At 39.5% G+C, this 25,062-nt stretch overlaps 1 protein-coding gene across 3 annotated transcripts in view; it reads right to left on the bottom strand.

Annotated features, from left to right (window-relative positions):
- diaph2 (diaphanous-related formin 2) overlaps positions 1 to 22,755 on the bottom strand; it is a 391,029-nt gene extending 368,274 nt beyond the window's left edge. The window contains exons 1-4 of one of the 3 annotated variants that reach the window (XM_080465403.1): positions 22,542 to 22,755; positions 21,753 to 22,096; positions 8,063 to 8,095; positions 6,946 to 7,122 (exon numbers count right to left, since the gene is read on the bottom strand). In XM_080465403.1, the coding sequence (XP_080321529.1) occupies positions 6,946 to 7,122; positions 8,063 to 8,095; positions 21,753 to 21,836 (294 nt within the window). In that variant the 5' untranslated portion in view covers positions 21,837 to 22,096; positions 22,542 to 22,755. Of the gene's footprint in view, positions 1 to 6,945; positions 7,123 to 8,062; positions 8,096 to 21,752; positions 22,097 to 22,381; positions 22,500 to 22,541 lie in introns of those variants that run through there. The other 2 variants (XM_080465404.1, XM_080465405.1) reach the window with 2 other exon arrangements.
- Between the last annotated feature and the right edge of the window lie 2,307 nt (positions 22,756 to 25,062).

Below are 25,062 nucleotides of genomic sequence, written 5' to 3'. Positions count from 1 at the left end.
ACTATTTTCTCTCCTTGGGATCTCTATGGGATCAGAGAGGCCAAAACAAAGCGAATGACACCTTGTGACCAAACACTTTGCACACATTGCATATCAAAATTACTCCAAAATTTAATAGGGTATCAAAGTATCTGGATTTCAAAAAAATTCAGCTTTAAAAGCAGGTTATTTACAGCAAAGTAGTTTCAGTAGCAAGAAGAAACATTTTAAAGCTTCCAACTATTATTGTTCCATCTCTGCTATAACCCCTTTAAATGAGATCCTGTCCTTCTGTGGTTGAATAAATTTCATCTCTGTCCATCTTTCTTTGTTGAAGTCAGTCACTGGGTACGACTACAGAAACTAATAGCAGTAATAATTAGTCTTTGAAACCAAAGTGGCAAGGCTGTGGCAATGAAAACTGCACAACCAAAGTCTGCACCGGAGGAAAAAAAAAATCAAACAACACTGCTGCTATTGAGGCCATGCAATCACCTCAGATAGGCTGGATAGGCTGTGTTTGCATGTTATTGGGAGTATTATCTTCATGCTACTTTAATTCTGCATCACAAAAGAGGTCTTTCATGTGAGAGACATCAGGGGATGGAGCGAAGGCCGGACAGAGCACTAAAAGCTAGGGAATGACATGATGATTAGAATGGAGGGGGATGTAAGCACTCTGAAATCACTCTCACAAAGAGACGGATGGAATGAACAGAGTGAAAAAACATCCTCCTCAGGGTTTTCAGACAGTGAAGGTAACGCTGTGGAGGCATGCTGCCCTCTGCTGGAAAGCACAGAAAACCATGCGTCCTTTAGAGGAGTTGATCTGATTTGGCAACAATGCCCCCCCTCTTTAGTAAAATCCACCCAATAAATGAAGTGTATCACTTCAAAATAAGAACATTTTATTGTACAGAGTTCAGACTATCCCACCAATAGTAATATCACCGAAAGTGTTTTGCGTCATTTATCAGCAAAGCATGGTCAGGGATCCCATGCAGGGGCACGGCGACCTAAATTCCTCAAACCACATTACTTTTTCGTGAAAACCCTTCAAGCTCGAGAAAGAAAGAAAAAAACGTCAAGATCTTTTGGTGAAAAATCTATCAATTGAAAAAAAAATTTTTTGGCTGCATCTTTTTCTTTCACAAAAGAAAACAAGCAGGTTTTTAATTAATCTTTGACCCCTGCTAATTCATCTGCTTAGTTGGCATTCAATAAAGGGGGCAGGAAGTGGCAGGGTGAGTACACTGTAGAGAGGGGTAGTAGAAGTTAGCCTGCGGGACGCTTGTCAGGGCGCGGAACTGGAGGAATGAGCCCTCCATGTCTCGCCTCCAAAATGATTAATGTTCTTTTATTAATTATACCCTTACAGGGTCCGTAAAGAGTCTCAAGATATTATTACTGTGCTGCTGGTGTAACTCGTGTGAGGAGCTTCAAGCTTGCAATGACAGTGGTGACACAAAGAGTTATGTTTTAAATAAATATGTATTGATGCAAGTTGTTTTATGATGCTCGGGCACACGTCGCCAGGAATTTTCTAATTGTTCAACAGTCTATATTTGCTATGTGCATGTCAAAAATAGCCTCTTTTATCAACATATGGCAAATTAAGCATTGGCATTCCTGTCCATCCCAGTGGACAGACTGGCTACGCCGTGTCTGTACTGTACATAGAAAAACATCAGGATAATGGCATATTGTTTCCACTCTTTTGGCTCTGTATTGCAGCGCAGAGGACTCAGAATGAAAGATGGCTGAGGTTAATGAGCCGACCTTCAGATTTAGAGCTGAGGTTGCTTACATCGGTATTGGTTGAGCAAATTCAACCCCCCCTTATATATATATATATATATATATATATATATATATATATCACACACACACAGACACACACACACACACACACACACACACACACACACACACACACACACACACACGCACACACACACACACAGAGGTCCAAGACAACACGGCACAATGTCCTAAATACAGCCAACGCAACCAGCACGTTTTTAACAGTGTAATGTTTTGGACTGGCCAGTCACCTCAGTCCAACTGAGCAGGTGTTTCTCTCACTAAAGACCAGTCCCCAAACAAGCAATAAGTGAAGATGGCTGAACTACAGTCCTGGCAGCAGCTCACCAGGGAAGATACCAAGCATCTGCTGAAGTCTGGATTGAAGATTTAAGGTAGCCATTAACTGCAACGGATTTGCAGGCAATTGTTCCCCTTTTTTCACTTTGTACATACTTGTGCATTTAAGCTTTTAGTGCAAAACTGTGCTCACTCATGTATGCTTCATCTGATGTCCGTTTCATTTGAGACCCAGTGTGTCTGCTACAAAGATGTCTCAGTAATGTGTAGTGCTCACCACGTGTACTTAAAAATAAGAATCTATTTGAGGAAGAAAATTTGAAAAGACTTCAAATATAGTCCAACTTATAACAATGCAACAGGCGTCACATCGGAGAAAAGGACAATAAATGGATACCGTCACATGAATCAGAGGCTGAAAAGGCTACAGAGTCCAACCTTTGGGAAACAAGTGGATCCATGAAAAGTAGAGAAAGTATGAAAAATGTTTTTCTTCAACTGTGACAAATCAATTATTTTGTCTTCTACACAAGAGTGTGATCCATGAGGGTGTGGGGGCACATGCCATAATTCTCCTGGGGGCTGGTTTTAATGTCTTGGAGCCGAGCGGAACTGCTGAGGGATCACATAGGAGCTTATTACTGAAAGTCTTCATCCTGTCGATGCCACACCGAAAGAGGCACACAAACATCAAACTCGCAATAGCAGCATTGCGACGCAACATTCTCGTTTCACCGTTCACTCTTTCTCTGCAAGGTGCCTTGATAATACTCCCAAACTGCTGAAAATAAAACAACGCATTTCACACTCTTGCAGGTTTGCACAACAGTAATACATGGACAATACCAATAATATTTACCTCGCCTCTTCCTTTCTGCAATGATTATTTTATTGATAATGAAGATGATTATGATATAGGTACAGAGTTATGTCAAGTTTTAGCTTGCCCAGCCGACTGAATACTTATGGAATGAGTACATATGTGGAGCGCAACTGTGTTTCGAAGCCGAACCTCTTGGAATGATGTCTGCTACGGCAAAACACAGCTGCCTCCTCAGTGAGATGCGAATACTGGACATTTCATCAGTGAATTTACTGCTATGCATATTGATGAGAGGCTCTGAATTCCAACTGTGCACATCTTGGAAAATCTGGTGACAAAACACATAAAGATGAACACTGAAGGCAGTGTTGAAAGTAAATGTTTTTTTTTTTCCTTTTTGTGCAGTTCAACATATCTTATACTTTTCATGAATATACTCCTGTTCTCAATGGTTGGCTTCAAAAATCCAAGAAAGCATTCATTTGGTTTCCCTTGGCACTGACTGAGTGTTTCTTTCTATATTTTGCTCAATCTCTTTGATGACCTTTCGGTAATAGGCTATGTGCTATTTAGGCTGAGCTACACAGTGCAATGTGTAAACCACTTTCCACAGAAAAAAAATATATTTTCACTTTTTCCTAGTCATTAATGCACAGTAGGGGGCCTCACTAATATGGCATGGGTCAGCCCTTCATTTGAAGCCAGCTAGACATCTGACGGTGCGACATGTAGCGCGATAATGACAATCAATAACAGAATGGGTGTGGAGACAAAGACTGCAACAAAATGTACTACGAGCGTTTAACATGAAAAGAAAATGGGAAAACGGCAAAGACAGAGACACGCTGAAGAGAAACTACAAGCGCCAATAAAAGCTACCAGCCATGATTATTTTTGTATTTGTTACATCAAAGCAGAAAAGTTTACAGAGGGGGCTTCAAAAGTACATAAGTAAATAACCCTTTTTCTTTTTGATTTCATTATTTTAATTATAATTCTCAAGCCAAAGTGTCAAGGCCTGTCAAATGTCAAACCAGCAAACATGCTTTCTGTGTTGTCTGTCACTGAGCAAATTGAAGCCTGGGTTTAATGTCACGCCGCTGTGAGCACAAACATAGTAATTGAGAGGTGAACTGAGTGACAGGGATGAGCACCCAGGCAAGAAAACACTGAGCAGTAGCCTGATGAAAACCAGGAGCAGTGGTCGCATTTCTCTGGCCCTGGCAATAAAGACTATTGTATGAGAAAAAAGGAAAGGCAAGCACCGTGCCGTACCCCCCCTCACACACACACAGACACACACACACACACAATAAGAGACATTATCCACAATAGTACACAAAACCTATGCAATGAAGCCAGAGTAATTCAGCTCCTCACTTCAAAGAGATGGGCTGAAAGCTTTTTGTTAGATTTCAATCCTGCAGTACATGAGGCCAAAAATGCATTTCAATGGAGAAAATCACAAGTGTGACAGAGCTTTGACCCCGCAGATGAGCACAAAGTGAATTTCAAAGTTTGGTGAGCTTGTGACTGTGGCCTCAGGATTACGAAGGTGGAGCGGCCGCTTTACAAAAACTTTGCATTTGAATATCGAATGTATCTTTCATGTTATTCCCGTGTGCCGCACTGTGGTGTGGTGGTGAGCACTCTATTGTCACAGTAACAATGTCTCCAGTTGGATTTCAGGTTGGGCTTCAGACCATTATTGTTTTGCCTGTTCTCTGTGAGCATGCACAGGCTTTTTCCAGGTACTGGATGGATGGATGGATGGATGGATGGATGGATGGATGGATGGATGGATGGATGGATGGATGGATGGATGGATGGATGGATGGATGGATGGATGGATGGATGGATGGATGGATGGATGGATGGATGAATGGATGGATGAATGGATGGATGGATGGATGAAATGAAAGTCAGCATATTGTATAACGCAGGTCAATTTAACATGATAGGACAAAAGAAAACAACTCGGCTATTGATGTCAACTATGTCCTTTGATTTAACTCATTTTATTCTTCAATGGAGCATAAATATTTCACTGAGCCCCATAAATGAGTTGAGATCATATTTCCTTTCAGCAATATAAACAGAACTGTAGAATGAGATTGCTTTCTCTGCCTTTTGAGAGAAGCTAGTTGGAGCCGGGGTCGGGCGGTGTTTTGACTGCCAGTTTATTGAGTTACTTATATCACCTGTTGTTGTGAGAGTAAAGTGTCTGAGCAATGTACAATTTACTGAACAAAGTCAGATCAATACAACAAGTATGAGTGCATGTCTTACACATGAAGCCGTCTGATGTGATGGACTCTCAGAGTCCTACTGGTAAGAGCTGGAGTACTGACAGCTGGGAAATAACAGAGGCATGCTGACAATGAAAGGTTGAGGGCAGCAAAAGCAAAACAAATACCCCGTTAACAGCTAGTGAGGCACTGAGCACCACAGTGCACAGGTCTTTACTGCTGGAGCTGTACAGTGGAAGAGACTTGTGTTGCATTTGCAATCCTGGCTCTTTTTTGACTTGCAAAGTGGCAGACAAATTGGAAAAGCGAAGAAGAGAACAGTTGTCTTCCATATCTTACACTCTCGAGAGAGTCAAAAGTTTTTGCCATTATAAGTCTGTGCTGTTTCTAAATAAACACTGGGGCCCGTTTTTTTTATTTTCATTTTGAAAAAGGACATCACTGAAAGAGTTGAAAACGAAACCAAGTTATACCAGGCTTCGAATACAGAAATGGGATATGTGAGCAGATAAAGTCACGGTAGGCTTTGGAATTACCATGGGAATTGTAGTTGATTATAAATGTATGGGGAAAAAAGTCCAGTTATTCTTTTCAGTTTTAGTTTATTTTTCTGGCACTCTGTGGTCAATAAGTAGGAGTATTCTTTATTTCGATTTAGATAAGAAACAAGTTGTCTTCCAGTTCAGACTGGACTTTTGGACTGTGGGAGCATACTGCAGCACCTGAATAAAACTCCAGACATGAACCCTGGACCTTCTCACTATGAGTCAGGAGAGCTAACCACTACTCACAGTGTGATTTACTGTCCTCAGTAATTGGAATCATTTACAAGACTGATGCAACATTCCTACCTGGCATTTAGTAATTGAAGCAACTGAATAAACATAGTGGAAAACACTTTCAAGGGTTAACATTGGCCCAGCATTGACGTGCTTCACTTTTAAATCCTCTGCTGTTATACTTGTAGCTTTCAATTCTACAACCAAGAAACAGAAACTGATGATGTACTTATTAGGGAAAAGAACATCTCTATCTATACACCTAAAGCTTTTTGTGGTCCTCCTGGTTTCAAGTCTAACGCTGATTTACGATCACTAAACACTACATTAGTGACACTTGTACAATGTATCATGATGTAGTAGTAGATATCTGGCATCCAGTCACCTTTACAAGGTGACAATGTTCCGTTTTGCTCGTGGTTGTCAGAGAGGTTTGAATAAAATTTGTAGTTTGCATTAATGATGTGCTCAGATTCATTATAGTGACGGATCTGGGCTACTGTCTTTAATGCAATCCAGCACCACAGTGATATGAATATATCTTTGATGATCACAGAATAACTGATCATTTGTTCCTTCGTAAAGACGAAATTAACAGTGGATTGTCAAGTGTACCTAATGAAGTGGCTGGTGAGTGTACCTGTAGAGGAAACAAACTTTTTTTTTATTCTGCTAAAATGCCTATAATCATAATAGCTTGAAAAGCAATCATTCCAATGCTGCCCTTTATGCATCTTGTCTCATCATCAGTAACCGAAGAACAGCTGAGCAGTAATTTACTGAAATAAAAATGCTTTTCAAACTGAAGCCTTGTGCCAAACTCCTCTTCACAAACATTCATGACAGCAGCTCTGCTTTGAGGCACATTTAAGATTTTATAATATTAAGATTTTATATTGGAAATCTGATAGTTTATGATTCTGTGATATTGGAAGCTTGTAATAAAACTGTTGTGAAGTGCCACAGATGATGGAGGGAAACGGAGACACTGCAAGAGAAATACAAAGCTTACCATCATCTTCTCAAAGAGGTCTATGATTTCTTTTTCTGAGAGGTTCAGTGATCTGTCGTCGAAGAGGGGCTGAGGAACCGGTAGTTCAGTTTGGATGGAGAGGGGATCTGTCGGGTGCTGGATAAGAGGTTTCTCCTTCTTCATCCCTGTTTTCCTGAAGCTGGTGATACGATCTCGCTGAAAAATATAGATGATTGAGATACTAGAATTAAGCAGGGCCAACTAACTATTCAGATTAGGATTAAACAGATCATTAGGTCAAGCTAATAAATATTTTCCTTCTTACTTGTTTTCAATACTTACAAAAGAAAGAAGCAACATCCTGTTATCAAGAAAAACCTTTCTCTGGATTCTGGACTACTTACCAACAAACCCACACAGATGATCTAGTATGTGCTCATGTGTTATTTTAAAACACTGAAGCATACAATTCAAAATTCAGCTTGCAGTGCAAGTAATGAGCGTCCTTGATTTCTTTCATTACTTGAAAAAAAATTATTATGATGAAAGCAGTGAAGTTCACAGTGAAAGCAGAAAATGTCATTGAATCGCATGCAAACACCCAAAGTTAGTCAAACTTATTGAAATGGGGGGGGACAACATGCTGGATGAATGGACATGAAAAATTAGGATGGAGAAACAAAAATGATAATGACACACATGGTGTCACTACTGTCAGTGTACTCAAACAATACTGGATGGATCACATGTACAGTAAGCTGAAAGAAAACAGGTTTTACTATTTACTCAGAAATTATTAAATATACAAGCTTTTAAATGTCACTAATAACTGAATGTTAATACATCTATAAATGGCTTAAGGAAGATACTAAAATTACGATTTTGTTCAGAATTTAAATAAAATGGAATCAGACAAAACAATACAAAGTACAACAACCATAAAACATATGTAATATGTAAAGTCTTGGTTGTATACAGCATACAATATAAGCTATCCTAAGATATTACAATGATCTAAATAACTATATAATTCATAAGCTTGTTGCTCATCTGATCCAACCATACGTTTCAGTAAATATTCTCATGCAGACATGGCAACACATGAGATGATGTCAGACAAAAACTAGTCACAGCAAAATTAAACCGAGCACCTTACCATATCATCAGCCAATGTTTTTATGTGTATATTCTGTTGGAGGGAAGGCACAGTGTGAAAAACCAAGATCCGATGACAAACACCTCCAAATGCACTGTATAAGCCCCATCAGTCACTCGCATGTAAGGCATCCTGAGGACACTATCTCATATTCCTCAACAAAATCAAATTTGGTCCCTAATCAACATCTGATTTGTTTAAATCATCAAAAAGGCATATGAGCATAATTGATACAATTGTTAATATTACCAAATTTTTCTTATCCTTTATTTTTTTCCCCTTGAGGTGATATGAGATTGGATGTTGTACATGTGTACAATGTGGCTTATACCTGATGATCCAAACAAACAAGGTAAATGTAAACATGTGTGTATTCAAGAGGAGGCACACATTTAGGACACACACATACAGAACACAAAAAAATGAGCATTCGTCATAGAGTCCCTATAATCCCACAGCCACACCAGTTCACAGCACCAGTTGAAAACATGCAGGTTTAACTTTTGGGTGTCCTACAAATAATACATTTGCTCAAAGCACTGCGTTACAATCTGTCACGAGTAAATACTGGAGGCTTTTTTATGGCTAGAACATGTGTTCAAAAGAGCATCTCTTGCAGTGACAGTGGTCTCAACAATTAAAGCCACAACATCTCCTAATGCAGATGTTAATCTTCATTCCAGACACAATAAGGCAGGCTCCTGCCAAAAGGCTCGTGGCTCGGCGAGGGACGGCCATTTGAAACACACCTCAAATGGGAAGCCTTAGCAACACTGCCATATGCTGTGGCACTAGGCTGTAAAGTACTAATGAGTAGGGAGATGTGGGGTAGCGATGGCCATAAAGCTTGCCTCCAGCCGCGGATTTCTCCACTATTCTAATCAGGAAGCTACTGATGCTGGGGTGAGCAAACAGATTGGCTCTAACCTGCACCTCCCTCTGCGTGTCTTCATCAGCTGTCGCTCTGGGCGACTCCGAGCAGACACTCAAACTGCCATATCTATCACTAGTTTTGTCTGCAGCAACCGATCAACAGTTGGGAGATGACGCTATGCGCCGCAGAAAACAAAGCTCTGCCTACAACGTCAGTGTGTTTGTTTCACCATCACTCTCTGCCTTCATTAAAGCTGCACCACTCCTCAGAACATCTGTAAAGCGAGGAATTTGACCCGAGCAACAACTTTTCCCATTTCCAACTCGTGGTGTATGTATCATTAAGCCCAGCATTCTCGAGCAGTCTCAAACTGCGTGAAACAATAGCTAATTTTCAAATGGAGTACTTAAACATTTTCTAATCAATTTAACAACAATCAAACCACTGTTTGGTTAATTGCCTTGACTTGAGGGCCTTTCCTTGCCCATTATCTTGGCAACATCGCAACATTGCAATTTAACATCTAACAATTAAGCTTGCATGTCCTCTGGGCTTCTCTGGCTTATTGAAGTAAACTTTTTCATCATAATAAATGTTTATTACCAAGCACATATTTCTCTAAATAACCTAATCAAATTAGCTCTGGGTCCCTCCTTAATCAAATATGATTATGACTCTATGCAGATCCTTAAAAATGAAATTGCAAAGCAATATCCCCAAACTTGAGAGCCAGTTTGGGGACACAAAACATATACCAGAGCACAAATTGCACACAATAACTTTTTAAATTAATATTACATGACAATTAATGTTAGTATTACATTAACTCGTGTAGAGACCGATCTTTCTATTTCTCTTAATTTCATCACAGAACGGCACCAGGTGGCATATTGAATAAATTTCCTCTTCAAGATGGACAAGAAGACTGATTTTGTAACAAATTGACTATTATTGCACCGCTTTTAAATAGCAACACTTGTTATACACAACCAATTTAACTAGACCATCTGTATGATGTCATTTTAGCTCACTCATTGGAACAATCACAATAAAGTCAGTAGCCACGATGGCTCTGTAAAACCAGTTTAGAAGGAAATTAGGTTTTACTTTAATTAGTTCTAATAATAACAAAGGATTACTGGGAGCTAGCCATTGTTGGCAGTGAGGACTGTAATGTAATGTTTTGCTGACAGTTTTTGGCAACTACATGAAACTAGTTTGTGTCGCTGTTTAATTGATCGCCGTGTTCAGCTACAGGCTAATAAGTGTTACGACACACACACTTTTTGTTGAGGCAGAGAGCTCATATTTCCAGATTAAAAATAAATAAATCCCATGCTGACAGTGTGGTTGTGATGAATTTTGAAGAAGAAAAAAACCATAAAATTTATAATGAGCCTGGTACACTGGTAAGTAAACTTTATTGGGTGGACAGTCAAGTTCAGCAAAAAAATCTGCTGTTTGTTAAATAAACCCTATAACACTGTGTTGCTTATTTAGAAAACACCAATTATCAAATGTCCTAAATGTTTTTATAAAGGAAAAAAAGTGCATCGCTAATTCCAGACTGCAAGGAAAAGAAATCACATCGTATAAGCACGTCACTAAAAACAAGCAGCTGTTGGTTAGAAATACACTGTGCTTTTCCATACTCGTCTTCACTTTAAGTGAGAAATTAAATGGTGTTTGGGAAAAATGATGTGAACTTGGTCCCTACAGTCGGTGACGACCTAAATTCTAACACTCAGAAACCCGTACATCAGCACCAAACTGTGGTTTGCATAATTCAGATTACACACAGATGGCCACAAACACATGTGCGCTCATCAACAAACCACAGATCACACACATAACATCCTGTTTTGAATGTCAGTGTAGAGGACTGATGATTCTCAATATATCAACAGTGAGCACGACAACTCCTACAACAAATTTTTGTGCAGACCAGTCCTGATGCTTAGTAAAGATCTAAATTAATATACCTTAACCTGAATTATCAATATCAATAATGTTGAGGACATCAAAATCCTGGTTTTATATTAAACAACACACACACACACACACACACACACACACACACACACAGCACCACCAAACTCCTACTGTGTAATCAGATGACAGACTAATGTTTGCGTTTTATTGCAAGTAAATATGAAAATTATTACAATTTGTCTTTGTGTAATCTGATCGGTTGAGGAAAACTGCCGATATCAAGATCAATTGTGAGGGAGAGGCATTAGACAGAGGCAAAGATCATCCGTGTAACTGAATCAGACAGTCTAAATAAAGTAATTCATCTAAGTGGATCTTGTAAGCAAGAAAACTCAATGCTTGTCTTTGTAAACTCAGAACCGCACACACAGACAGCCAGGCTTGTTCTTCTTCAGGTGTGCATTTTGACTGCATGTTTTCTAAAGAAGAGACCAAAGAGAAAAAGGATTAAAAGTCACCTTAAATGCCCCTCGTATAACCAACATTTCTAACAACCTCTATGGACATTAAATGAGAATTAATTTAAAGCAAAAAGCAGAGAAAAGAGAAACCCAAGTGTCTTCTTCATGTGCCCCCACCCAGGTGTGTGAATCATTTTAACTAATAATCACTCATAACACACAGTTAATAAATAAGAACTAACAATAGTTAATAAACTTTCTTGCATCGGCTTATGACATTTCGGCTTTGCAGAAAGAAACAGAAGTGTTAAGCATTTTCGAGCTCAGAACAATTTTCAGAACAATTCTCACAATGTCGACAATAACTCACGATCATCACCATATCTACCTTTAAAGAAAACGTAAAATATCCAGTAATAATCTGCATTTCTAAGTTTAAAAATGTATATATATATATATATAGATCAGAGGTCTCTGTAAGTGGGAATCAAAAATAGAAACCTCCAATCAAAAGCCGCGCTGATAACCTCAAGGCCACCAATGATCCAGGTCAGACAACTTTAAGATTAGATTAGACCCAACTAAAAATTTGACTGTGACAGACACACCTGTTCCCTCATTTGCAAAGACTAACAATACAATGATTCACTAGCTGATTAATTAAAATGAAAACAGCCAATAGGTTGAGCATAAAAATAAAAAAAATAGTGCTTTATTTTAGCTTTATTTTGATCTAGGTCATTAAATTCCTGGAGTGAATAGCTATGAAGCAATCTATGCTCCCTGAAGCACTCTCCAACTGCAACGAAGCTATCAGTCGATCTTTTCCACCCCAAATCTGATCCAAATACATGTTTTTTTAGTTTTTTTTTTTAACATAAACAATTCGATATAAATAAGTTCACATAAAGCAATACCATAAAAGTATACCTGAAACAACGGTACAAAAACAGAGAACAGACAAGGCATAGTGGCATACTTGTCATCTCTGTGGTACAGAAATTAATTAGGCGCTGAGCGTACAACTATTGTCCCGGAAATATATTTTAAAAAAACTTGCTGAGAAAACATGATTGGATTCAATTGTTTCTTCCTTACAAACTGGACTGAATACATTTAGACTTATTTTTTTTTACATGACCTTCAAAAACATCTGAGAAGATGTAATTCATCTGAAAACAAAGGCATATAAATGATAGGGAATGTTTTTTTAATTTTTAACCAGATCTCAATTGCCTTTAAAAGGTCATGAGTCTGGTGCATTATCGTTTCAGGAAAGAGCTGGTCCAGTTTGCAGTTTCCTAAAACAGGAGCTACTGAAAAGGGGAAGCACACAAAAGCCAGTGCAGCTCGGATCTGAATGGCATTGTGCTGAATGGCCTGACCATGTGACTGCAGACTGGCACAGCTCTGCCCTGAGGTTATCTCCATCTCAGTTGAAAGCGAATTTCCAGCAATGTATCCTTGAGGGTTTGCGAGATATGCAGCCGTTACAAAGCCGGGCTTTGTTAGGTGGGAAAGATATTATCTTAAATTGTTCACAACCTCATATGGTGTCATTTATATTTCACAGACCGCTGAAATGAAGAGTGAGGAGGACTGCGTCACACGGTGGATGGTGTGCCTGGTATTATTTTGACTGGGGATTTAGTACTCGTCCTAAATCATGCAGTGATCACACCTGCTGAACCAGCTGTTAACTTTAATTGCTGACACGTGCAAAGCCACAAAAACCCATGACCTTGTTTTTATCTGCAGGCGGATGTTGGTTGCTGATGATACTGTACATAACGAGGCAGCAAAACCTTTTTAAAAAATAATCTGTGGTGCAAACGCTGCTGTTCTGTCACACGAGAGACTGAGCCTGTGGCTTCACGCATTCCCAACAATAGTGCTGTTACATTTCCAAACATGATGACTCATGATATCTGTGTGTCGGGGCGTTTTTACTTCTCCACTCGGCCTGCCAGTCAGTCGTTGGTCTGCGCTGACCTCTCTTCACATCCATTACACACAGGCTTGTTGCTATTTAGTTCTTTGAATCAAAAGCCCTCCATGTACACATACACCTGTGGCTTATTTGTGGTATATTAAAGGTCCCATATTATACAATCTTTCAACAATTTCACAAAGGTGTCAGAACAATATTGCATTGCCCCAAACACAGAGTTGATCCTCAATTTCAGCCTGTCTAAAAGTCCCTCTTGTGATCACTACTGAGAACAGGCTGTTTCTGTGTCTGTTGCTTTAAACGCTACTGACATAATATAATATGGCGCCCGCTCGCAACATTAGAGGGCAGAGCTCATCTACCTGTGTGAGGGGGAGTATCCACTACCAGAGGGGTGGTTAATTCTTTGCATGATGACATGAAGGGAAAAATCTCTGATTCATCTGTGTGTACATTTACTAAAAAGTGGAGGAAGCAAGCGAGGGAGATGACAGACTCTCTTCGCTTCTGGGGCCTCCTACACAGGCTATGGGAACACATTTTACTATTAGAAAACCAGTAGAAAGTGAAATTTGCAATAATATGAGACCTTTAAAGTCTGCTTAAGAGACCATTGTCAAACCACACAGAAATACTCCAAAATACTTATAAAACAGTAAATTCACTCATTGCTGCAAATTTCTCCTTGCAGCACACTTCACATGAGGGTGTTTGAGCCCTTTCAAATAATTCAAGTGACAGGAGCTGGGGACGCCCCTTCATCGTGGCCTACATCAGACTCCATGGCAGTTCAGACAAAACACGTCCTCATGAATCATCAAACCACTGTATGTAGCTATGACAATCTTCTAAGTATGATTTATGTATCGTTGTATGAATAAGACACGAGTGCACTGATGCTCAGGTTAAGCCTCACGCAGAAATGTTTAATATATAACTAACACAGCCAAACACACATCCCATTGTCAAGTCTTAGATCTAATCCATTGATATACATGAATAGGGCTCATCTCAGAGGGCGACAATAGAGCACCGAGTATGTCTGCTTCCACTATGTGACTAAAGCATTCTTCAAAGCTTCCTTTCTCAAACTTCCTGAATGCCATTCAAACACTCACATGTGGTCCGTTTCCTGCTGTTGCTCACACGTCCCCCGAACAAAAGTGCTGCTAAATTGCATCTAATAAAACATAATAAATCACACAAAACGTGTCTAAACTGACCAAACCGGAGGCAGCCGGTGTAGAACATCCTACACTGTGCAACAATCTGACAACTTGTACTAACCACATGCTAACATGACCGAAAATGATCCCCGAGGCTTCCCTGAAGCTCCCGTATCAAAGCGTTGAAAGCTTCAAATGCCACAGCCTCCACCAGCAGCAGCACAGTGAGCCATTAAATAGGATTCACAACGTGATACTGTCAAAACTGTCAAAAGTCTGAAGGTTACCCACTACCTGTGCACTTGATTCTCACACACAGAAAAATGTCACATTCTCATATTTGGAGGGCAGCCTAAAACACAGCAGGCCTGGCTAGCTTTGGTGAATCCAACCTCAAATCATGAAGATGGAAATGTATATTAATTATGACTCAATAGGCCTAACTCATATCACCAAAACCCAAATATCCTATAATTTGGGCTTTCATCAGTATCTTGTTAATTCAGATGAAATTGTTGTGTTTTATATGGCACATGTTTAAATACTTGGAAATTCAAACCATCACACTGTAAAAATATTGTTATGAAAATGCCGATGTGCCACTTAGAGATCAGAAGTTCTGCTGAAAAGCATTAATCTGACAAAGAACCCACATATATTATTATTTCTTGTTAAAGCATCGCTGGATTTTTAGTGAAAAAAAGTGCATCCACACAATATGGAAAGTCACAGTGTTCCCCTATAATGCATTATGTGCAAAAATATATGTTAAATATGTCTTACCAGAAGCATTGGGCTTAAATTTAGTTAATGAAGTTGACTGTCACTTGGGGCTGTTTCATGTGGTTTAATGTTTCCACATGTTTTATAAGTGCATGTTAAACTCACTCAGGGTGTAAAATACATAACAGCAGCACCTATCTCGTGTTTCAATTTCTCTAATCATTTATTCTATGATTGCCATCAGTTTATTATAAGAAAACTCAGAAGAATCAGAACAAACTGTTGCAGTTACCAAATAAGATGATTTCCCTAATAAAGGGGTAAATAAGTAAATTCCTTCATTTGGTTTCCACTTGGACCTTATTACGTTGCAGTAAAACTATATTTAAGAGTCACTCACTTTGGTGACTGCTGTGCTTCGCTTTAATTTTAATTTAAACTCTTCTGTCTCCATTTTGCCTGGAGTGTCATGTTACTTTATTCAGTTTCTCTGCAACATATTTTTCACAAATCTCTATTTCCCATAAACAATACAATCTCAATCTTGTACTGAACAGGATTTTTTTCCTTATTTTTGTGGCAACTTCATCCTTTACGTTTTCATTTTTACTCCTAAACATTCTCTCCTGATACATTTTTAGTATTTATACTCATACTTTTTTTATACTTCCGAGCATGTCAGAAAACACAACGCTGCTCATGTGACATGTGTGCCTTGTTATTTTTAAGTGAGCTCATATGATTTGACACACTTGACTTGACTACCCAGACACATAACTATCATTTAATTTGACTTCTCAATATGTTCTAGAGTCTTTGAAATAACTTTTCCTAATTTACATGCATTTAAATACTTTCACCTGCAAGAAAGCACATTATGGCCACCTTTTTTTCAGATTTTTCTTGTTATAATAGAGACTAATCACATTCACATATAATATTTTTGTAATATTAGCTTATGAACTGATGACAATAAAACAAGAAAGTATCTGATCAAAATGTATCAATGATGATAGAGGCATGAAAGATAACCTAGAGTCACAATGTACCACATTAGTCTTTTTTTCTTCCAGTATTAGGTTTAACACAATCAGTTTAAAAAACTAAATTATCATTGCAGTGTTTAAAAAGTAGCTTTAAGTGCTAAAGAGCTGTAGTATTCATTAAATACAGTATGATAGAAGAATTACAATCAAAAAGAACCACTAGAATATAGAATATACAAAGGACTTAACACTCCATTATAAAAAAATTTCATCTAACAGGCTTTTTTTGGCTGTTCAACTTAAATGAAAGTGTAACAATGTTTAATGGAGTGCTCCAAAGTCTTTGGTTAATATATACAATAAAAAATAAAAAATACAGAAGTCTCTCCTGAAAGAAATCATCGGTTTGTGAATCAGTGTTTTACGTAACTGTTTCTTCACAACAAATAGATCTGTGTCAGCAAACAAGCCCTGAAGATCAAAACACTACTGGTCATAAGTACGAACATTTTTAGAAAAAATAGAACACATCAGGGAAATTTAAGGCATGCTGGGATAGGATGCTGGACTATTTCATAGGATTATTCTACTCATAATCCCAAGTAAATGAAGTTCTGGTTTACATGTACGCACATATATAGTGAGGCGAGACAGAAACTTCCTGTCATCCTCAAAACATGGAGGAACATTACAACGCCTACAGTTTTAGCATTCGATTTGTTGAGAAATTTTCTTTAACATGACACTAAACTCCTCTTCACTGCAGAAGTGGCTATACATGTATTGGTCCTTGGATGATGGCAAATTATCCCTGAAAAGTCTATGCAATTCGGGTGAGTAGCTTTTGCAAAAAGTTGGCTGGTTACCTACTTACCTCCCTACCTACCTACCTGCCTACCTACATGTATACATGCATACATACATGCCAAAAAATAAAGAAATGAATACAGGCAGATGAACACATAACCTTCTCGACCAACTTTGTTGGTCGCCCAACTTTAGTTGGCAAAGGTAGTAAATTTGACAATGAGAACAGCATCAGATTTTCAGTGTGTATATACGTAAACAGGTTCATCGTCTCTCTATGTTTGGACTGGCAAACTGTCTGGGGTCGACTTTGACTTTGCCCGAAGACTGCTGGGACTTTCTCCACGATAGAAGATGGATAAATAGATGACATAGCACAGGGATGTCAAACATAAGAGTGGTGGGTCAAAACCCAGCCTGCAAGAGGCTACAAACCAGCCAGCCAATGGAAATTGTAAAGATATTTTACAAAAAACAAATTTTTTTAACACAATTTTCAAGAATAGCGGACACAACACAACACTGAGACCTGAACTGAGATATCAGCGATGCTTCCATAAAAGGTTGGGACATCATTGCTAGCAGACCAGCCTCAAAGCCATGTTGTCAGGGTGAGTTTATATAAACATGCATCAGCTATTGGAGAAGGTTTTTTTTAAACATTTCACTGTATTTTGTAGCCGAAGGTATTGTTAAAATTGGCTTTATGTTTAGACTTGAGTAATTGTCCATTAAATTTGTTTGGTTTAGCCAAAATAAAGACATTTTCATGGGGCATACTCGGCACCGCAACTCAGTTACTGTGGCACTATTTTACCAGCCCGGCCCACTCACAGTAAAAAACGATACAAAATGTCACACAAACAACATCTGTATTGTGCACTCAGAAAGTAGGCTGAGAATAAGCTTGTTCCTACACAACCTAACATATGCAGTCCCTTTGTTGGTGTATGGATGCAGTGGGATTGTCTTTTCCTCCCGGCAGAGTGAGGTCATACTTTACTTTGGTAAGCAGAGTTGCTCAGCTCCTTCAAATTCCTTAAAAAGATGTCAATCCATCTGCTTGTTCTCTCTGTCATGCTTTCACAACATCAGGATAAGGACAGCCTAACATAAAATAGCTACAAACAGTACGAAGTGTTGGGTTATGTTTATCTGGGAACACTGTGGAGTTATTCTCATGCCCTTGGCTTTGCTGAGTATATTACGTTCTGGGCTCAGAGCCCAACCAGTGTTGGTGTGATGTAATCGTAGCCAGTGACTTGCTAAACAATCACACAGCTTTTAGTGTTTCTTCTTTAAATACTGGTTTGACTTTGCTTCAACCAAACTGTTTCAGTGTCACTTTGTATCCCAGCCACAAAACCGATGACGCATTACAACAGCCATGGGTGTGAGACTAAACTGACGACCTTTTCTTTGATGCTGATCATGATTGATAATAAGTCACCCTTGAGTCTGGGTCACACACCACATGTACTGCATGTCAGGTATGTAACTCTATAGGCCCCTATATGGTCAAAAAGCTCAATGCTCAATGCTAAAAGGTCCCACTGCCAGACAGGCCCTTTTTTCTAGTGCTTAAAATGAAAAAAAAAAAAAAAGTGTCTTTTAACTTTTTTATGACTTAAAGGAGACATATCATGCTTTTAAATCCTTCCTTTTTACATATAAATCATACAGTTGTGGTCTATACAACGCGAAACTGCAATGCTTGGGTCTGAATTCCTCATTATTAGAGCTCCACAGGCCCCTTTTCAACCCCTTTTCTGATGCGCTTCTGAGAGCAACTCGTTTTGGGGCGGTCTCTTCAAATGCAAATGAGACACTTCATACCCCTCCTCCTCTCCAGGTTGCAGAGGTGACACTCGGTTCAACGTCACCCTGTTCGGCCATCTTTGTAGTTTGATAGAACAGATACAATTATCTAGCGGCGCAGAAACTTTATATTCACACATTATTTACAAAATGTCAACAACGGAAGATTTGTCCATCCAGCCATACATGTTGGAGCCAGAGTCGGACCCGGCGGAGCGAGATGAAAATGACGATGATGCACCTACAGAACAACGTCTTCATATGGATGTAACGCAATGGTGTGTTACTATATTTACACTAACTTCTCCATCCATGCCCACTACTACAATACTGCCTGTATTACAACGACTATTTAACACAGAAGTTACATTATAATCTAAAACGAGCACACAGCGCTAACATATGAAGACGGTGCAACTGCTAATGCTAACAAAACAATGACAGGGACGTCTTATCATCACACTTTTTAGCGTTATATACAGCTTACCGAAGTGCTCTGTTCGTCGTCTCCATAGATAGAAGGAACTGACCGCTCAATCAGACCAAGTCTTTCGGCAAATCCTTCTTTATACTGGCGGAGGTTGCTGAAGCAGTCGTCCTTAAAGTGATTCGCGCACACAAAAATGACCTTACCCACAGATGTGGGTACATTTCTGTGAAAAATAAAACTCAACCAGGCACTTCGAAAAGGTTCTGATGCTGGGAGACGGTGTAACGAAGCTTGTGGGTTACTACATCCAACAACCGAACATTTCGACTTATCCTCTCGTAACTTCGGTTGGACTACAAAATCGCAGCGAGAAACAAAAATGGCGTATTGCTCGAAATGTCGATGTCCTAATTTGGCAGTTCCGCTGAGAATACTGTGACGTCATTGTTCAAAAAACGTAATAGAGAATAGAAAAATCGAAACCGATCGCAAAATATGACCAAAACAGAATATAAAGATATCAACGGAGCACCTGAAGAGACTACTTTGAACTTTTCTGTACTTCTAAACACTCTAAATATACAACAAAATGCATTTAAGGGCTAAAAAAGTGGATTTAGCATGATATGTCCCCTTTAAGAATTTCCAAGTTATAATTTGTGAATAACTACATATGTGTACATTTAGGCATATTAACGCGTCGACAAACAAACTGGGACCTACATTGAACATTCACACAGCTGAAAAGCGTTAGATAAACAAAAGTAGAAAAATCAGAGCTCCACCCAGACGTGAATGATCACTTCCTCCTTTCAAACTCTGAGCTGTTGCTAGGATTTCTGCTTCAGTTCAGCTTCCTTTGACTGTTAGTGCTTTGCTTGGAGAATTGAGCCACACTGAACCTGCCCTCCCATGAGACTAGTTTAAGAAGCCAAAAGACAGCTTACATAGACTTCTAAACCATGTGCTCATCTCAGTGTTCTTGCAATCAATTTAAACTAGGAATGCAGGATATTCAGGAGTTGCAGGCTGCTGCTGAGATCATCTTAAACAACACCCTTGAGTGGCTCTGGGAGTGTGTGTCCATTCAGCTCAGCCTGGGATTTCCTGTCTGGCAGTTATTATGGGGAGACCTTCCCTTAACTCCACCGTGCTGTGAATAAGCAGTGATTACAGATCCCTCTGTCCCCAACACTATTGACATTAAAGCAACAACAATCTACGTAAACAACTGAGTTGTTGATGAAATCATTCACACATCTCCAATTTGTAAGTCACAAAAAGCACTGTTCAATCTAAACCGTGTTTGTTTTTGGTCCCTGTTTGTTCAGTTACTGTGGCAGCGAGTAATCTTTCGTCTAATAATGTCAACAGGGACAAAAAAAGGGAAGGAACAGTACTCTGAGTCGATCACTGGCATTTGAGAACCGACGTCATCCAAAAAAGTTTAACTGCAGCCAAACTTTCCACGCTGACACTCGTGGAAAAGCAGAAACGAAAGAGCCAGACTTTGTGGAAAACTGCCTTCCACGACTACTTTCTACAGCTGTTGGCTTGTCATAGAACTCAGAGTTTTGAGTTTTAATATATCCCATCAAATGAGGTATTTTCACAATTACACTTTAATTTAATTATCTGAATATAAATGATGGTATCTGACCCTGCCTAGTTTAGGTGCACAATTAAATAAAATATTAATGCGGACTTTAAAACTCCACATGAGACACTCAAACACACAAATGCATCTGGTGATTTCATTTCCAGGCAATGAATGGCATCCAGGAACGGCTTACTGACAACACAGATCTAATGGTGCAGACTCAGGGTTGCCCCGTTTCAAAATAGCCACACTCCTCCCTCTGCATTAGTTATTGCACCAAGCAGGGCCAATGTAGTGGCTATAAATGGAATAACTGCTACACTCTGTTTTCAGTTGTTATCTCACAGACGCTCTCCTCTTGCTGAGTCAGGATCATTTTTAACAGCAGCAACACACACTGAAAAAAAAATAAATAAAAAACACATGGACACCACCCACATAGTCATCCATCCCCTAACTTCACTTCTTCTTAGTGAACACATGAACATACACAAGGTAGGACAACTGTCACAACAAGACTGCTCTTAAAAACAAACTTTGAAAGGATGTATTGACAGGGATAATCACATGATGCACTGAGTGCTTAGAATATTGAAGCACTCAGTGAAACAGTATCTCTTTTGCTGAACTCCAGCAGCTATTAGTCGCTCTGTATTGGGCTACATTAAATAGTAATAACAACACATCAATACTGAGCGGAGATGTTCTGTATCGATGACTGCTGCAGTAATGCTTTCCCCTTCACGTCACAGTCTGTATTCGAGTTTCTCAGAATCAAAGTAAAACAATTCACAGATAGTTTGAAAGTGAGATCAAGAACCGTTCTGTGGTTGACTTTCTCAGCCCTGCGGAAGTGGTGGAATTTAACCCCTGCTCGTGGGATTACAGGCGTGACAGTTCATTCACACGCTATGCATACATATGCAGACACAGGATACATACCAGCTTCTTGTTTTTACCCTCGTCCTCGCTGGACCTCTTTTTAGAGGGTTTATTCGGGTCTTCCCCTCCACTTGCTTGATCCATTTGAGCTTTACGGTTGGTTTCCCCTCTCAAGAAACAACTTTGTCAAAAAAAAAGTTGGTTAACTCCACCAGCAGACTTCTCACAACACATCCAGGTTTATGTGTTCTCAAAATCCATTCCGATTCACAGATGAAGCATGAATCCAAAGCATCCAGCAGTTAGAAGAGTCAGCCTGAAGAAGAAGGTGTGGTAGGCTCCAACCCGACGCTCCCCGTGTGTCCTCAGCTCAGCAGCCACTTCACACACACAGTGAAAACTTTCTAAGAAGCACAGAAAAATAAAACAAATAAACAAAAACAGTCAATCAGTTGACCAGAATAAACCCGGTCTGAAAACTTAAACATAAATGTTTCTCTTCACACGTGTTTTCCTGAGGAGCCTTGTTTAGTATGCAGAGGGCAAACACATCTACAGCAAAGGGGTCGTGGAGATAGGGACGGGGAAAGACAGATGTAAACAAACGTCAGCTGGATGTAAACAAAAGCTCCATGCTCGTAACGGTGGCAGACAAAAGCTCTTCCAATTGTTACAGAAAGCAAACTTACAACCGTGTAACTTTAGCTGTGAGCGAGTAAGTAACCGACAGAATCGAGCCAGGGTGCCTTGACGGGTTATGACTTGCACTGACAAGGCTGTTACTTAACCTACAACCCAGTCATCAGTGAGAATTGATGCAGAGTTGTAGTAGTAATGTTGGTAAATCACCGTTGTTCTCTTTGCTTTCAATACTTTGCAGTGCTGGACACTCAGACAAGCTAGCTACAGGGCGGCTGTGTATCCGATCAACCGTTGTTTATTTCAGCACACACAATAACACACGGGTGCCTGTAACGCTATGTCGCAACATTTAAGTGTGAATATTGAATAAAACGTAAAAGAAAACTCAAAAATATCCCATCCAGCGCTTACCTTTGCAACCAAGCTTGAAGACCAGGCCCACACTGATCCCGCCCACCTACGCTCTCATTGGTCAACATGGTTCACGAAGGGTGGAGCTTCGAGCCGTAATTGGTTGAAGGTGCTGGCTGTCATTTAGGCCGGTGTAACGTTGGAGGGGAGGAGCCTGTTGTGACGGCGACGGGCGTCTGATCTCAAAGCGGGCGGATTGGGCTCAGCCGGTTGTAAGAATAGATCTGTGAGTGAGTGGATAGGAAGCAGGGCGGGAGTCTGCAGCTATGAGGCACACAAAGGGTCTGTGTGCATCTGTGTCTGCCCATCTCGCACACCATTACTCGGCTTTTGTGTGAGAGAACCAGCTGCTCCCATTAACCAGCAACATAATGAGAAGGATTATAAATCTTTATGTAATTCATCACACTATACATTATTTTTATTTTATTTTTATTTTATTTGTTCCAGACATGTCAAAGACATACAAAATACAGATGCATACGAAAGAAAAAATGTATTCATACTAATTTCAATTTATCCATTAACATATGTGCATGCACACACGCACATATAGAGATACATACATAAACACATTTATATATAAATACAGTATATATTAACTTATGAAAATAATCTATATCATTGTATGTATATATATACATACACACACATATACATATTTATATACATATACACATATACATATATTGTTAAAAAATACTTATATAATATATCTTCAAGTATACACACACCTATCTAGAAATACATACTCATAAACATGCATACATATAACAGATATAACACATACTGTATATCTAATTCAACATGTCTGAAAAGGGGTAGGAAGAAGTCAGATCTACCTTTTCTCCAATATTCAATAATAAAATATTATAAAAATCATAGATATAGAGAGAGAGAGAGCGAGAGAGAGAGAGAGAGAGAGAAATGAATGAGATACATTCATACCCAGATAAATATTAACTAAAACAGGATAGAAATTATATCAAAGAAATGCATAGATGAAGGAAGCATTACAATTTAATAGAATAGAAAAGCTGTTGTCATACAATAAAAACAGAAATTTAACACTGGTGTAAAATATTGTAGACACGAATAATGAATACAGAGAATGAAAGAAACAAGGGAAGGGGCTCCAGAGACATGTAGAGGGGGCAGGGACAGAGGGATCATGTGCCTGAGGGTCAAAGCTGTTTTCCAGTTCCTTTCATGTAGGGCTGAGAGACAGACCATGACGAACAGGTGAAGTCCAGAGTAGGTGTGTTTACATTAAAGAAGAAAAAAAAAAAAAACAGCTGCCCTCCTTGGCAGTGTCAACGTCTTTTATAGGAGGTAGTATGTGTTGATAATGCATTCTGCCACACTCACCATCTGTCGGTCCTTCCTGTTCTTCCAGGAGGTCAGGAGTTTTAGTTTCCATTTCATTTCAGAATTCAAGCGTCTTGGACTCGTCTTGAAAAAAAGTGACAAAATGTACTCCTTCCCAAAGTTTTCATTAGTTTATAAAGCTTAGATGTCAGTGAGATCATAGTCATGTTTAACAAGTTACAACAATCTCAACATAAAGCCAATTCTTTTGGGGTGGGTAAACCTCAGTTTTAGATTTCCATCTCTCTGAGCTCTCGTAGAATCAGTGATCATCATAGGTGTCTTTTTTTTCTTCTTTGTTTTGCCATTTGGTGACCATCGCCAGCCCTCCCTCAAGGTAAATGGTCACAGTGTGCCGTTGCCTACTCTGAACCAGAGAGGGTAGTGTCACACCACTGCGTGTGTGTGTGTGTGTGTGTGTGTGTGTGTGTGTGTGTGTGTGTGTGTGTGTGTGTGTGTGTGTGTGTGTGTGTGTGTGTGTGTGTGTGTGTGTGTGTGTGTGTGTGTGAGAGGGGAAGGGGTTACTAAAGCTGCAGTTCCACACCACGCAGTACATGCCGGAGCGGGCCGGAGAGGGAGGCTACAGTATGTCAAAGCGCAGAAAGTACGGATAAAATGTAGGATGAAATGTAAGAACACTGGCTGGTGGCTTTACCTGGCCGCAACTCCGCGGCCATCCGGGTCATTCTCTGTGACACAACACAAACCTTCTCATTGTTAACAGCAGCGTCCAGCTCCTGCTGAATCTGCTCCTCCTCCTGTTCCTGAAAGAGCGTCTGCACCTCGCTGAAACACCGCAATGTTGTGTCAGACGCCTACGTTTCAATAAACCCAGTTAACAAAACAACCCGCGAGCACAAAGCGGCGTATGTAAATAACAACGGGAAGGTTTACGGCGGATGAAATAGTTAAATATTGCGGCAAGTCAAGAGTGGCAATCGTCACTACC

Source organism: Lipophrys pholis (genome assembly GCF_963383615.2).
Source record: "Lipophrys pholis genome assembly, chromosome: 6".
Classification (NCBI taxonomy): domain Eukaryota; kingdom Metazoa; phylum Chordata; class Actinopteri; order Blenniiformes; family Blenniidae; genus Lipophrys; species Lipophrys pholis.
Note: the sequence above shows the minus strand (reverse complement) of the source record. Positions and strands in the feature narration are given on the sequence as shown.